Below are 17,247 nucleotides of genomic sequence, written 5' to 3' on the forward strand. Positions count from 1 at the left end.
ATGCATTTTTGTTACAGACATGACAGCACATACCATGGCCTTTGGTATACCAGTTGAGGAACATCGGTTGTCACTGGGAAAACCAATGAGTTTACCAAATCAATACTATCTGTATTTATAATGGTGATATGGTGCTGGCTTTGTTCTTGTTTTGTTATTGTGGGGAGTTTTTGTTGGGGTTTTTTTTGTTGTTGGTTGTTTTGTTGTTGTTGGGGGGGGGGGTTTGGGGGGGGGGGGGCAGGGCTTGTATTGTTTTTAATCTATATCACATATAAATGTATTAACACCACACAAAAAATCTTCACTTAAGTATAACAATGTATTAAAACATGGCAAGCCAGACTCACCAAAGCAACTATCAATGTACACAGATAGCAAAAACAAACAAGTACAACTATATTAAAAAGTGTAGTTGTTATTTATATTTTGCATTAAGAAATGACAATCTATAGATGGGAATTAGGTAAAACCACAGCTCTTTAGAGGAAAGATGGTCCACAGAGATCTGAATTCTAATTGGACACCATCTATTTAATGTACATGTAATATTGGAAAAGTGACTATGGTTTTCAATTAGTCCTGCAGGGGGAGATAACTCTAAATTTTATACTGATTCACATAATTACACTACATCCACCATGTTTATAAATGTACCTCAGTGTGTACAGCCATTCCTGTATTGAACAAAACTCTCTGGTGAAGTTGGATGTGGTGCCCATGACAGGCATGCTTGAACAGTCCTCTGATGGAATAATGCCAAAAATTACCCACACCACACACAGTCGCAAACAAGACTTAAGTTCTTAATGATTTTTGCATGTCTTTACAATTCCACCTTTCACAGTAATTAGCCAACTCTATATAATCAAGCTGATGGTTTGCATGGTCAGTCGTCACTGTTCTGTGATAAATTACTTATCATTATCCTTTATTAACACAGTCGAGTCCACGTGGAATTTGTGCGTCAATGTCAATGTCAAATTTCTATTATTCTCACGGGAGACGGCCATCAATAATTTAGCAACCAGTTACAATAAAACATGAACCAGAGGACTGAAGCACTTTTTTCAATAATATTAATAATAATTTTATTTCAGATCAGTGATTTTTTAATTGAATTTTACCTACTTGGTAATATTTTAATGCCTGTCTGGTAATGTTTAACTGAATTATGAATGAATATTGAAAAAAATATGTCATAGTGATTAAAAACCAGGGTTAGATACTTTAAAGTTACGCTTAGATGCACAATAGTTGCCATGGAGACTATCCAAACAATAAGGTGGTCTTGCATCATGTGTTTCTGAAGTTGCACCATAAACCCAAATAAGAATCGTGCACAGGGATATCGACTGATAAAGCTGACAGCTGGCGACTATACACTGTACCTGTATGTAAGTGATGCCAGTGACAACAACAGTTGCATGCATCGAAGGCCAAGGTAGAGCAAGCACATGTGTATATTTACACCAGGGGCAGACATGGTTGGCAGGTACAGTAACACAGACATGACACACACACACACCACACAGGTACACACGTGATATCAGGGCAATAGCATTTCAAAAGAAAGGAATGATTATTTAAAGTTAAAGTTTGTTTTGTTTAAAGACACCACTAGAGCACATTGATTTATTAATTATAGTCTGGCAGGTACAGTAACACAGACGTGACACACACACACACCACACAGGTACACACGTGTTATCAGGGCAATAGCATTTCATTGCAAAAGAAAGGAATGATTGTTTAAAGTCAAAGTTTGTTTTGTTTAACAACACCACTAGAGCACATTGATTTATTAATCATAGGCTGGCAAGTACAGTGACACAGACACAACACACAGGTACAGGTGTCATCAGGGCAATAACATTTCAACGGAAAAGAAAGAAATGATTATTTAAAGTTTACATTTGTTTTGTTTAACGACACCACTAGAGCAGATTGATTTATTAATCATAGGCTGGCAAGTACAGTAACACAGACGTGACACAGACACCACACACAGGTACACACGTGTTATCAGGGCAATAACACTTTATTGAACATTTTAAATTATGGCAATTTGATGTCTAATTAAGAATAAATTAAGATACTCTTAAAGGTTTTCAAACTTTTATCACTTAATTATCTTTGTCTTTGTACCTTTACGATTTAAATTAATAAATATTTTGTTATAGTAAAATATGATCATACATTTTATTTTTTATTAAATAAATTACTTTGAGCTTATATAGGATTCCGTCTAACCTTAGATTAGAACTGTGAAAAAAATAACTACATAGAAAAACAGAATGGCCTTTATGTTTCTGCAGTTCCTGTTCTTATTCTTATTAACAATGCTAGCCATGCATACAATCTCATATTTATGGCTAAGCTGGAGAAGAAAAATCATTACTATTAATCTTTGAAGATGAGTTGACAGACCATCCATCTTCAAGACGAGGAATTGTGTCACCAAAATATGAAGGAGAAACCCAACAACATGGAAATAGCTTTTGAAACTTGATACGTGATTGATGGGAATGGATCATTACGAGATTCCCCAATAAATGACAACCCATACCACTCATCCTTACGGCCTCTGAAAAAAGTTTCATTTGTCTGCATGTGCATTAAATTGAAAATATCACTAACATGGTCATAAAGAGAAATGGGTTACCCGAGGATACACTGACATTTATAAATAGCCTACATTTTTTGTACCACAATGCCCATTATTGAAAAGACAAAACACAAACACAACAATAGGAGCTACTGAGTGAGAACACTACACTGTCGACCTCACTATTTAAGACAAGTGATCACTCTGGATTTCTATCACTCCTCTGAGACTAAAAGTGTGTTTTGTTTAAAGACACCACTATAGTACATTGATTTATTAATCATCAGCTATTGGATGTCAAAAATTTGGTAATTTTGACATATAGTCTTAGGAAACCCGCTACATTTTTCCATTAGTAGCAAGGGGTCTTTTATATGCACCATCCCACAGACAGGATAACACATACAACAGCCTTTTATATACCAGTCGTGGTGCACTGGCTGGAATGAAAAATAGCCCAATGAGCCCACTGATGGGGATCGATCCTAGACCAAAGTAAAGTTTGTTTTATTTAACGACGCCGCTAGAGCACATTGATTTTTTATCTTATCATCGGCTATTGGATGTCAAACATATGGTTATTCTGACACTGTTTTTAGAGGAAACCCGCTGTCGCCACATAGGCTACTCTTTTTACGACAGGCAGCAAGGGATCTTTTATTTGCGCTTCCCACAGGCAGGATAGCACAAACCATGGCCTTTGTTGAACCAGTTATGGATCACTGGTCGGTGCAAGTGGTTTACACCTACCCAATGAGCCTTGCGGAGCACTCACTCAGGGTTTGGAGTCGGTATCTGGATTAAAAATCCCATGCCTTGACTGGGATCCGAACCCAGTACCTACCAGCCTGTAGACCGATGGCCTGCCACGACGCCACCGAGGCCGGTAGGTCGATCCTAGACCAACTGCACATCAAGCGAGCACTTTACCACTGGGCTACATCCCGACCCCAATGTTAAGAGGAGCTATTAATCACTCCCAGGGTTCAACAAATTATCCACTAGCCCTTGGTTCTGACTAGTGAAGAAGTTTTGGCCTGGGCTAGTGGGAAATTATCTGTATTATTATCGTGCATATAGAGCATTACACAAAGTTTCTGTGAGAGCTATAGTGACTTTCTCAAACATTTGTACAACTCTCCACTCAATGTTTTCATGTCACGGTGTGACACAGAGAATAATACACGAGTGGCCGTTAGATACCATTTATCTCACGAGTTGTTTTAAAATTTATCTATTGAGCGAAACCAAGTTTGATACATTTTTAAACGAGTTGTGAGATAATTGGTATCTAATGGACATGAATGTATTATTCTATTTCTTACATATCCTCAAAAACCAGGTTTTAAGCAAATTGTAACATCTTTATCGACTGAACGATATTTACAGCCATTACATTTGTAGCTAACTTACGTGTCACAAATACATGAATGTCAGCTTAACTATATACGTCACAGTCTAATCGATTTCCTTTGTTATTTTTCATTGGATGCATAGCACTGGTGACCTGGTCATCAACTAGGAAAAGCCAGTCATATGTCTTGAAATTGTTAACACACGTATGTGTGGAAACAACCTATGTGTTATCAAAAATAACGCATGATGTTGTCACCATCGGATATGTAAGAAAAGAGTGTAACTGGGTTTCCATGCCAATAAAAGACTCACTTTCAGCTATGTCTTCAAGTTCTGCAATCTCGTCATCAGATTCTGTTCCAGAGTCTCTTTCCTCGTCGTCTGCTACCTCCTAAAAGACAAACGAGCAGACATAGTCCTGAAAAAACAGTTTATTTTGTTTAACAACACCACTAGAGCATACTCAGCACTCACCCTGGCCCTTTGCCAAATTAGCAAATTGTTAATTTTTAAACACAAAGCGGCTACAAGATGCAATATTTGGCTAATAGAAATTTATTTAAACTAGCCACTTTTTAATAATTTTCATGGAAATACTTCACGTCAAAAAATTGAAAGAAAAATCTTTCCTGTTGGAGGCCTGCACACTGATTAGTTAATCATTGGTTTCTGCCATACTAGACATCAAACAGAAGCAAATGGATCTTTTATTTGCACTTTTCCCCACAGACAGAACAGCACATACCATAGTATTTAATATACCATTCATAGGCACTACTTGAGATGAGTTAATAAGACAATAATGGATCCACCGAGCACTCTACCAAATGAGCTATATCTAACCCAACTAACAACACAAGGAGCCGGCCGGGGTATATATATGTACAGGTGCTAGCAATTGCAATGAGACAGATGTTTTGACCAGGACTTCAAGATTATGGTAGCCCCACTCCCATGGCTAGTGATATTCAATGTTGAGCTAGTAAATAACTACTATTATCTTGCCCCCACCCCACCCCCAATGTTAGTGTTTTTAAGCTCTACCTCCCTCTTTACGTGACATCTTATTATTACTAGTAAAATTGTATTAACTTAAAGTAAAGTAGGGTCAGTGAATTTTAATCATGGCTAGTAAAAAAATTTAATCATTGATCCCATTGCTAGTGGATTTTATGAAGATTCCAGAAGCCCCATTTTGACACAGGCATGTTCTTCACGATTATGTGCACATGATGTGCATATGATATATTATGGTTATATATGGTTAAAATAAGTTGACGTATGGATGGAAAGATGATTTATTAAAAGAAAACTCCAGTTTTGTGGGGACTATACATGTTATAAACGGTTTTTTTATGCAACTGTTGTTACAGGTTAACACATGAAAATTACTTTTTTCAAAATAAATTCTAAAACCAGAAAATACATGTTCAGTATTATATGAACTGCAGGGCTTCTAGATTATGGTAGCGCTACTCCTGTGGCTAGTGATATTCAGTGTTGGGCTAGTAAATAACTACTATTACCATGCCCAATGGCTAGTAAAAAAACCAGTTGTTAAATGCTGCATTTAAGTCTATTTTGTAAATATGAATATCCTGGCCCCACTCCTAAGCTCTATCTCCATCTTTAGGTGACATATCTGATTAGTACTATTAGTAAAATTGTATTTACTTTAAAGTAAAGTAGGGCTAGTGGATTTTTAATCGTGGCTAGTAAATTTTAAAAATCACTGATCCCATTGCTAGTGGATTTTATAAAAATTCTACAAGCCCTGTACAGTTGTGTAGGTATTTTGTTTGGGCCACATCCATTTTTTATCAGGAGGAAGAATCAACAGAACTGAATCAACAGAACTGGAAGTCCACACAGACAGACCAATGTTTATCTTGTGTCCATGAGAGGCACCTGCAACATCCCATGGTGCCCCCATCAAGGAGCAAATGGTTTACTCCTTGCTCATGCATGTTTTCATGTGATGGCTGGTGTTCGGAGAGGAAATGGCTTATCTTCCACATGCTGGCTATTATAGTTCTATGACACATGTGAACAGTTGGTTAGATGGTGGTTTACCATGTCCAGCCTAATGAAAATACACAACAAAGAAAGCAGACTTCATGAAGGAGCATTGACTGCTAGTCTGCTGTTTAGAGCTCTTGGAAGCTATACTAACACTAAGCTGCCAAAAGGACAATTAGGGTTCACTCCACACTCTCTTTAATGGCCTGTGAGTAGTTCTATATATATATACAGGTCACAGATATACAATGTCTGCATGTATACATATATACTGAAATAAAAACACAAGATCCAGCGTAGTGGTTATCAACAGTTAAAATTCAGGATCTATATAATAGCTTGTGATTGGTCCGGCACACTTAACACCCCGACTAGAGGCTAGCCCTGATAAAAGTTGTTGGTTTTTTAAGTATTAAGATGGGGAAAAATCATGGGCTGAGGGCAATAGATAAAAAAGATGAAGAAGTGTGAATCAGCATTGACAAATTTTAACAGGAAGACAGTTCTACTGTAGTTCTACTTCAGTTTTACTTGTAGGGCTGCTAGATTATGGTAGCCCCACTCCCATGGCTAGTGATATTCAATGTTGGGCTAGTAAATAACTACTATTGCCATGCCCGACGGCTAGTGAACAAAAAATGGTCAAATGCTGCATTTAAGTCTATTTAGTAAATATGAATATCTTGCCATCCCTACCCCTAATGTAAGGATTTTAAGCTATATCTCCTTTATTCCTATAAGGAAAATTGTATTTACTTATTAGGACTAATGAAATTTCAATTGTGGCTAGTACATTTTTTAAACTACTCATCCCATGGCTAGTGTATTTTTATAAACATTGTTATTTGCAAGTTGGTTTTCCAATATAATGAATAGATTGTAGTAGTGACATACATGTATATGTATATAAAACTATAGTCATTAATTGTTTGTTGATATTGCAAATTTTTTATGTTATTTTGTGCACTCTGTTCCCATGTGGAATGCAGAGTTCGACAAATTCGACAAATGTTGCATTTAAACATTCCAGGAATGCAATGAAATATATCTTGTATCTTGCAGAATCCCTGACTGTGAAAAACGAATGCTTTCAGTTTTTCCTAATCTCAGTGAATACTTTAGAAAGCCACACATACATAATCATTTAATTATTATGTATTAGACTTGTGGACCCCCTCCACACCCCACTAGACACTTTTAACATACCATTAGAGATTGCAGCCCCCAGCTTGCTCCTGATATTGTTCCCACGGGTCTGCTATAAAGCGAACAATAGTTGCAATAAAAACATTTATAATATATTGTGCAATAGTAGACTGCTTGAGAAAAGAAAATGGATACAAGTACTTTCTACTAAGTGTAGTCAGGGCTCACAATAGAAACACTTATTTCGGTTTGGCCAATTCGTTTTCACATTTAGACGATTTCCTTGAAAGTTATTCAAAAGTGGCTAATTTAAAAATAATTTTATTAGTCATATGTTAAATGATGTAACCACTTTGTATGAAATTAGCAAATGGTTAATTTGGCAATGGTCAGGGTGAACCATGCTGGCAGTAACGCAGACATTTGGAACCAAAAAATGCATAAAAGGTAGGTGGCCATGGCAGTATATGTGCCAAAACATTACAACCTGCTGCCTATTAATTAATAAACACACTGCTGTAGGCTGGTTGACTAGTAAACATTTTGGTGGACTAGTTTTAATACTTTCCACCAAGGGAAATGGGGTGGGAGGGTAGAGTTGCCACCCTCCGACAAAATAGGAAAATGTGCACTTTTTTTTGTCCATCTCAAAAAGGGAAGGACTCTCCTTTGGCACTGTCACTAACCCTAACTCTTATTTATAATAAGTATTTATAATGTTCTTTATACATGACAGTGCCAAAGAAAAGTCCTACCTATTATTTTAAGCTTGCAATAACCTTGACTCAAATCCCCACCATCCAGCCAACCCCAACATATAACAGTATATGACTTTAACAGTCTTCTTTTCCCTGGGGGGTGGGGTGGGGGTACACATCATACTGGTTCATCAAATGCATATTTGATTATTATAGTACTGTCAGTTTAATGAAGTACATACCTGCCAATAAATTTGAATACAAATATGAATATTTTGTAGAACCATACATTAGGACCACATAAAATAAGTACATTACATCATTACACAAATATACATGCTTATATGTTTTGTATTAACTTTTTAAAATAATATATACGTTATTTAACTTCATAAAATAGTATTTAATAGTCATAATTTTTGTTCATTATGCATTATTTGGACAAAAACGGAAAACAGTAACGATTACGTAATATTACAAAATAGTTTTGTCAATCATCCAACATCAAAGGAAAAGCCGCCATACTCCAGCACTATAGTGAACGTTAGTTGTAGAAAATGGACGATTTCATTTGCGATTAGGGGATATGGGTTACATTCTTTCCACTCACCTTTTCGTGGAATGGATGAACTTCGTTTATGGACTGAGATTTGAGCTTTTGAGTAAGAAAACTAAGCATATCCTTGGAAGTCATGTGTACTGTCCGCCTTCTCGGTCCTACAACACAGCGATTTGCAACCCACTCCCCCTCTTTCTTTCGTTCCACGGCGACGGCGAGTTCCCCTCGCACTATTGTCACAATCGGCCCATAAAAATAGAAATCAACTACAAAACCTGCCTGGGCAGCCGCAGCAATCCTTTTACAATACGACCAAATCATAAATAGTTGAAATCATTTTGCTCATTTTTTATATTTTTGCCATCTTCTTAGGCATGTCAACATACACTTCGTCCACCATAACAATCTGCACCAGTCCAGCAGTAGTTGTGGTCTATATTGAATGGTGGGAGATTGGATTTTTCAGTAGGGGTGGACGATTGTTTTCAAAACTCGGTCAACTGTGAAATAACACAATACATCCATCCATACTGTTCTTATGCATCCATTAATTCATGTATATATAAAAACTATTAAAAGTTTTGCTAATACTGTCAAGAAATGAACTAAACTACACTTTAATGATTTGAAAGAAAAAAACTATAAACCTACGCCACTTAACACGTTCCACGCTCATGTGTAATATGATTGGTTAACAGTCCATCAGCTCCCAAATAGAAACCGTACATTGGCACGAAGCCAGGAAAGCCGGCATGTGTACAAACCGGATGCGTGTAGTTCTTTGTCGATGACTATTGAATATTTTCGAACCGAATAGCAAGATGCAAACAATAAATACAATTGGCAGGACTCCTTCGTTCTCACTCGGTGCAGAATTTGCTGACAAATACATTCTCTTTTTATATCTCTGCTGATTTCAATCAGACGACCTTGGTTGGCACTTCCAAATGAAGTGGAATCACCATTGATTCTTCAAAGAGTAAATAGCCGACACCGGTAAAGTACGTCAACGTTCAGTGGGGGGTTCGGGTATCATGAACGGAACTTTTTGTTTACCTTTAATCACACCTTAAAGATTAGATCCATCAGATAACTTAGTCGTGTAGATTTTATGAATAAATAAAAGTTGTAAACATCAGCTCTGCTATTGATGATATCATATTATATAGCTTGACATTCAGTTATGGTGACATGGCAAGCATTAGATCTATCTGAAGTGTCCACGGGAATAACCTGTGATGTCACATATTTAGTAAGGTGATATTTGTTTTATTTTAACGTTTACAACTCTGCATTCGTGGAATATTTATGGCTAAGAAAGCATATTTTGCCGCCGGCCATAATTATAGGTTTTTAATTTAATGTGTCATTGTGACCTTGACATGTACACAACCGTTATACTACTGACTATCTGTTTGGACTTAATAGGTTATTCCCGTGGACCCATCATATATATAAATGGGACTCTGTCAAGGTTATATACAGGCCCGTAGGAACGATATCTCAAGTGAGGATGGGTGGGCAGGGTGGGCAGGGGCGGCACAGTTTTATAAATAGTAGTACGGCTCCAGGTTGCCACTCTCCTTACAAATTCACGTGTGAAGGACATGTTCACAGATACAACAAATATAATCCACAAAAAAAGGTGATACGACCAAGCTGTATTGTGTCGTGCCGTCTGCGCCTCCCCTGGTGGGCATTATCTTTAGTGGTGGGGGCAGAGTCTCTTGTGAGGGGCACTGTGTTTCTGTATTTATATAGAGTAGAACAAAAAAAACGTACGTTCGTTATCGAGAAGGTGCCCCCCCCCCCCCCCCCACACACACACACACACACACACACACACCTTCCCGCGGTTTCAATGGGCTGGTATCTAATGGCAGGTGATCACAATATTAATTGAGCGTTTCTTTTGTAAAGATTATATACCTTGTCCTTGAATTATATATGCCCATAAAAATACAATCCAATAGTTTCATTTACTGGTAAGAAAAAACATCACCATTAACAAAAAGAAAAAGGAAATCGTTGGTATTGTCAATCGATTATGGGTTTCATTTCCGATTATCACACCGTTAGAACCCATCCGATCAGATGGGGCGGGGTGTGGGAGTGAGGTGGGGTGGGGGCGGTGGTGCTGAAGAGTTTCAAGCACATCAATAAAATACAAAAGGTGCTCCATTTAGCTGGAACGGAAACATCCAATTTGTCTGATACAAGCGAGTTCTTTAGCTACAGAGCTAAATCCCACCCGCACAGTAGAATGAAATAGCCAATTCCTTTTACCCTTGGGTTATTTCTCGTTCCAGCCAGTGCTCAACAACAGGTGTATCAAAGGCCGTAGTATGTCCTGTCTGTGGGATGGTGCATATAAAATATCCTTTGCTGCTAATCGAAAAGAGCAGCCCATGAAATGGTGACAGCGAGTTTCCCCTCTCAATATCTGTGTGGTCCTTAACCATATGTCTGACGCCATATAACCGAAAATAAAATGTGTTGAGTGCGTCGTTAAATAACGCATTTCCTTTTTACCCTTGTGTTGTGTACACCTCATTTTATTTTCAAGTTAAATTCTGGATAGCCCTGCTCATAACAAAACAAAATATATTACGACTTACTTTAAGCATGTTAAAGTTTCTTTTGTTTAACAACACCACTAAAACACCTTGATTAATTAATCATCGGCTATTGGATGTCAAACATTTGTTAATTATGACTCGTAGTTATCAGAGGAAACCCGCTACATTTTTCTATTAGCAGCAACAAATCTTTTATATGCACTTTCCCACATACAGGAAAGCACATACCACAGCCTTTGACCAGTTGTGGTGGGTGCACTTGTTATAACGAGAGAACAAACCCAGTCAGTTGAATTGATTCACCGAGGTGATTCGATACTGCAACGTAGATACCCCTGAAAAAAATCTGGATCTGCGCCTGCTGTTATGTAACAATAAACAAATAAACCAAGTGTAATCCATGTGTTTGTTGTCATTATACAATAACTTGATAATAAATATCATCTAACCTTTCCTCCGCACTGAATGCAAAGACTCACCCGTTCCTTATCCGTAATGCCAAGGGATGACTACTGGGCTGGCCACCTAAACTGTCGTGCTCAGTAGTATTTATATTCGTATTACGCAAGTAATTTTCATATCCGCTCCCTCATATTTTGGCTTAAATTACTATTCGTATATTTTAAATTACTATTCATATATTTTTAAGTTACTAATAAGTAATTAATTCTAAATTAAATGTATTCCTTCAATAATAATAATAAAATAATAATAATAATAATAATAATAATAATAATAATAATAGTAGTAGTAGTAGTAAATCCCAAATCCCCAACTCTTTCTGTCTTAGAAGGAAATCTTGCGCAAATCATAACTCGTGCCCAGGACGGACGCGCCTGAACCTTTAGTGGATATGTGCACTTTAATAGTTTTCCTTCTTTCCATTAGACAATCATTCTGCACTCAGCTTTCGAAGAATGAGGTATCTCCTGTAAGTCTGTTCCTATCAATCTCTACCAAGAACCTTATCTTTCCAAGAACCTTATCTCCTTTGCGGTATAGAACTATAGTTGGACACTTTTTTTAAAATTTTATTCTTTTTCTTTTTATAAATCATTTATTATGGCAGTTCGTCCAAACTGCTCTAATTACCTAAATGTCTTTCCTGAGCAATCTATTTTAAATATCTTTGGATTTAACTGCCTATCCATGATACATACTAGGGTAAATAACTAATTCCGCTCATCTCAAACTCATCCCTCCCTCTCTGAATAATTCCGAATAAAAAATATTATTGGTAGTAAATATTAAGGCAGAGATGAATTTTACTTGTAGAATACAGGAAATTGCATTTCAGGACATATAGTTTTCAAATTTTACAGGGAAGCATACCCCCAAAGCCCCTAGAAACTGCTTTGCACCCTCGACCCCCCCCCCCCCCCCAAAAAAAAATAAAAAAAAATAAAAATAATTGTGACACGTAGTCTACAGAGGAAACGCCTTACATTTTTCGATTAACAGTAACACTGGATATACTTTCCCACAGACAGGGCAGCACATATCACGGCTGTACCAGTCGTGGGGCACTGGTTAGGACGGGGGAAAGTCAAGCACAGAATGAGTTGACCGACGGGATTCGATCCATTGATAGAAGCACCTCAGGCTACTCCGAATTCTATCGGATAATTAACTAACTGATTGCCCTGAATATACAACTCACAATAGCTGAATTGGGTGCGTGTGTGAGTTTGTGTGTGTGTGTGTGTATACGTATGTACGTAGGTATGTATGTATGTATGTACTGATGTATGAATATCTATATATTGTATGTATGTCGAGGTTGACTGTTACATACATAGATATTAACGCACTGGCGCAGGGGATAATTAAATCCTTTCTGGCCTCACAAATTGTTCTGTGCCGTTGCTGGGACTCGAACCTGTGGCACCGAATCGCCCGCAAATTGCAAGACTAACCACGATACGCTCTGAGCTATCGAAGCTTCCATAAAAAAAGGAAGTTCTTTAACTCAACCATATGCATGGGGCCTACAATCTACGCGGTCGATCCCGCTTCCCGTATGTATGTATGTATGTGGAAGTCTCTCTCTCTCTCTCTCTCTCTCTCTCTCTCTCTCTCTCTCTCTCTCTCTCTCTCTCTCTCTCTCTGTGTGTGTGTGTGTGTGTGTGTGTGTGTGTGCGTGCGCGCGTGTGTTGCGCACACACGAGCGTAGGTCAGCTCGAACATTAATTGGATATAAGCACGAACAAATGAAATTACACAACAGTACTTTTATGTACTTATGGTTTGTAGAGTAGAAATATAAACTCGAGTGGCCGAGTATGTGTTGTCGACATGGTCGAAAGTATAATTATACCAGTACTTGAGAAGCTATCCAAATTAGACTTAGTGACGCCGTGTTGGTGGTATACGAACACGAAACCCTTCTTGAATATAAGCAAAAGTCTTCTTTCATTTGTTTCAAGTTATTTTCATGCTTATATCCAATTAACGTTGAAGGACGCTGTCCTGGGCACACACCTCAGCTGTCTGGGCTGTCTGTCCCGGACAGTGGGTTAGTTGTTCGTGGTTAGTGAGAGAGAAGAGGGTGTGAGCCGGTACCGGGCTGCGAACCCTGTACCTACCAACCTTATGTCCGATGGCTTAACCACGACACCACCCAGGCCGGTAAAGTTCTTCTTATGATGACTGTAGAACATATACAGACGCGTGGGCTGGGGAGGTGGGGTCCAGGGTTCAAAACCCCTCTCTGCTCAATCAAATTTTCTTTTTTCTTAATATATTTTTTTCGGAGGAGCATGGCTCGACCACCACCCCCCTCCCCGATATAAATGTTGGTCGCCACAGTCTAGACCCCCCCCCCCCCCCCGAACTAAAATTCTTGCACAAGCACCTGATTATACGACGTATACAGCTGATTTAACACAACAACAGTTTTTGCTTTCTTGTCCTCATCGGGATAAGCTTCTGATCCTTGTGGATCTCACAGGACTCTTATTTCTAGCCCTGACTACCATAAGATCTTTTGCCCCTGGCTTCCAAACATTTAATGCATTAGTGGAACGAGTGAAGCAAAGGAAAATCTACTCATGAACAGTTATCCAACAGTCGGGGAAACGTCCAGACTTCTGCTTAGAGGGCTAGACGGAGACAGACCAGCGTTCATATATATTCGAGATTTGGAAAATTACAACAAATGTCCTAATAGTACGTTAATAACCACATTGACATCTTAAGTACATATACATGTATAATGTAATTTTTAAGATTTGGATAAAATAGCACTTAGCCATGCATGGTCAAATAGCATCAGTGTAGAGCTGAAGACAAAGGGATATATAACATTGACCTTCCAAGTCAGTTGTCGACTGTGACACCCCACTATATTTCATTTTAAGTCAAGATTTATTTTTGAATTATATAAATGTCATTGACTATGTGGGCCATTCCGTGTCAATTCAACACACTTTTTGATATCATCGTCATCAATTTTCTTAATATATTGTAGGATGATAGGTATCGTTGATACATACATAGAACCCAAATTACACCTCTTTGTGATGTTTATTGTGAGATATGGGTTAACGAACTTTTCCTCAATTAGCATGACCTCTTGACTTCAAACAGTTATACCTTCACTAATATTGCACGTAGATGCTTGCTGTTTATAACATTTAAAAGCTCATTTCAAGCCCAGCGTTTTATTCCATATAAGGGATGTTATTAAAACAAAACTTATTTTCGAAAATAAATATTTTAATATTTGACATTGACCTACAAAAAAGTATATGTTTCAAAAGTATCAAAATTTCACTTAATGGTAGTTCATAATATAAGTATTAATTACAATAAATTTGGTAATCGTCCACTGAATGAGGGAGTGTCAAAGAATCTTCAAAAATGCATGAAACCCAAGGATCCATGTTATAGTGAAACAATTCTCAAGATAACTGCACAGTGTTAATAATTCGTATTACATGTAGTCCATAGTAGTTGATGCATATGCGTCTTGTATCATATTTTGCTTTTTACTATTCTTCATTATATTGACTTTACATGATTAGTCAAGCTGAAACTGAAAACTCTTCACTCGTTTTCTTTCAATTCTTGTAAACACTTATTAACAAGATAATGTTTTACTAGTAGTCACGAGTGTCTTGCACCTTTATTTATATACAATATATTAATGTCTTCTACTGAACATATCTTCTAAATCAATAATTTCCTGTCATGCCTTGTCATGCCTAGTGGCATTTGGGGCAGTGACATAGTTCCTCCACGCCGGTCTATCCCTTGCCAATCTCTCGATGATGTCCCAACTGTGTCCTGTCTCCTTCATCTCTGGGGCGGTACTAGCCCAGTGGTAAAGCGTTCGCTTGATGCGCGGTCGGTCCAGGATCGATCCCCGTCGGTGGACCCATTGGGCTATTTCTCGTTCCAGCCACTGAATGAATGAATGAATGTTTAACGACACCCCAGCACGAAAAATACATCGGCTATTGGGTGTCAAACTATGGTAATGCAAACAAATAAAGTGATGATCAACATCAATATAAAAATTAAAGGTTTAAACAAAAACAGTGTAAAGAACTGTGCAAAAATACAAATACAAATATCACAGAATTTTACGGACACCGAATCTTACTCTAAACTTCAATTTGTGCTGTATTGGCCACTGCTCCACAACTGGTATAACAAAGGCCGTGGTATGTATTATCCAGTCTGTGGGATGGTGCATATAAAAGATCCCTTGCTGCTAATCGAAAAGAGTATCCCATGAAGTGGCGACAGCGGGTTTCCTCTCTCAATATATGTGTGGTCCGTAACATAAAATGTGTTGAGTGCGTCGTTAAATAAAACATTCCCTTCCTTCATCTCTATTTCCACTGTTCGGCGCCATGTTGTTTTCGGACGTCCTCTTCCAAATGTTTCTCAGTAATGTTTTTGGCCAACAGGACTGGGTGTACAAACAAAATATGGTAATTTGAAAATGAGTCAGAGTGTTATACAGTACCAAAGTATAGTTTTTAAGAATAAATGTGGGTCATCAAAAGGAAGATTTTGGCACTTTTTCGCAACGTCAGGTGAAAATATAATGTTAGAAAGAGTTGGGAGAACTATAAAAGTACTTGTAAGTATTCAACAATCATATGATAAGTAAATAATAACATCTCTCCAACTCTTTGAATTTGCTTAGTCCAACATTATTCACTGATTTGTTACAACGGAGATGTGGAAATGAAACAGGATTCCTCAACAATAGAGGTTTGAGATATAGTTCAGTAGAGGAGTGCTTAAGTAAGTTACGCTAAGTGTTAGCGTCAGCCCCCCCCCCCCCCGTCGCTACAAATGCCTCACAACTGATACATAAAAAACCATGATATGTACTGTCCTGTCTGTTAAAGAAAATAGCATATAAAATATCCCTTGCTTCTTTTTTTAGAATAAGAGTAACCTATGTGGTGAAAGCAAGTTTATTCTCAAATTCTATCCACCGAATGTCCAAATAGTTGTAGGTTGAAACGTGCTGACGTGTTTTTAAATAAATATTCGGAGCGAAACCTTGCACAGTGGTAAAGCGCTCGCCTGATGTGCTGTCGGTCTAGGATTGATCCCCGTTGGTGGGCCCGTTGGGCTGTTTCTCGTTCCAGCTAGTGCACCACGAATCAAAGGCCGTGGTATATTTTATCCGTGTGATGGTGCATATATAAGATCCCTCGCTACTATTGGAAAATGTGGTAGGTTTCCTCTCTAAGACTATTTATAAATCAATGTGCTCTAGTGATGTCGTTAAACAAAACAAATCTTAACTTTAAACAAATAGTCCTTTTACTTTCTCGAAGAGAGGTTTATAGGTCCACGCACGATTCCTGAGACAAAGAAATTACACTAAATCTGCGGTCAGTTTTTCATCCTGTCAACAGTGGGAGGGGCACGTGTCTATGAGATTCGCAGCTTCTATCACCAGTGTTGGTGGATTTTTTCAGTCATTAAAGCCTGTCACTGTGATGTATGACAGTCACTGGTGGCTGGCATGTTTTATGGGAACCATTATGAAGTACAGTTGACTTTCCTTCATCCCAAACATAAACATTCCAAAATCTGCTCAATTATCAAGTGCCAAGATTTTCTAACAACTGTTGATCCAATTACGGCAACAGGGCTCACCAAAAAAAGTTTTCCCAAGGAAGACAACACTGGTGCAAAGCAAAATTAGAAATAAAATGTTGGTAGCACTCGCCCATTCAGTTTGAAAGCACTCTGAAACTACAAGCGTGCCCAACACCAAACTTATTGTAATTAATATTTATATAATGACCTACC

General features: G+C 37.9%; 1 protein-coding gene across 2 annotated transcripts in view; it reads right to left on the reverse strand.

The window, feature by feature from the left end:
• Positions 1–8,771, reverse strand: part of LOC121370253 — a 139,013-nt gene extending 130,242 nt beyond the window's left edge. For both annotated transcript variants that reach the window (XM_041495378.1, XM_041495377.1), the window contains exons 1-2: positions 8,435–8,771; positions 4,274–4,352 (exon numbers count right to left, since the gene is read on the reverse strand). In XM_041495378.1, the coding sequence (XP_041351312.1) occupies positions 4,274–4,352; positions 8,435–8,704 (349 nt within the window). In that variant the 5' untranslated portion in view covers positions 8,705–8,771. The remainder of the gene's footprint in view (positions 1–4,273; positions 4,353–8,434) is intronic.
• Positions 8,772–17,247: the final 8,476 nt, after the last annotated feature.

This window comes from Gigantopelta aegis, chromosome 4 (assembly GCF_016097555.1).
Source record: "Gigantopelta aegis isolate Gae_Host chromosome 4, Gae_host_genome, whole genome shotgun sequence".
Classification (NCBI taxonomy): Eukaryota; Metazoa; Mollusca; class Gastropoda; order Neomphalida; family Peltospiridae; genus Gigantopelta; species Gigantopelta aegis.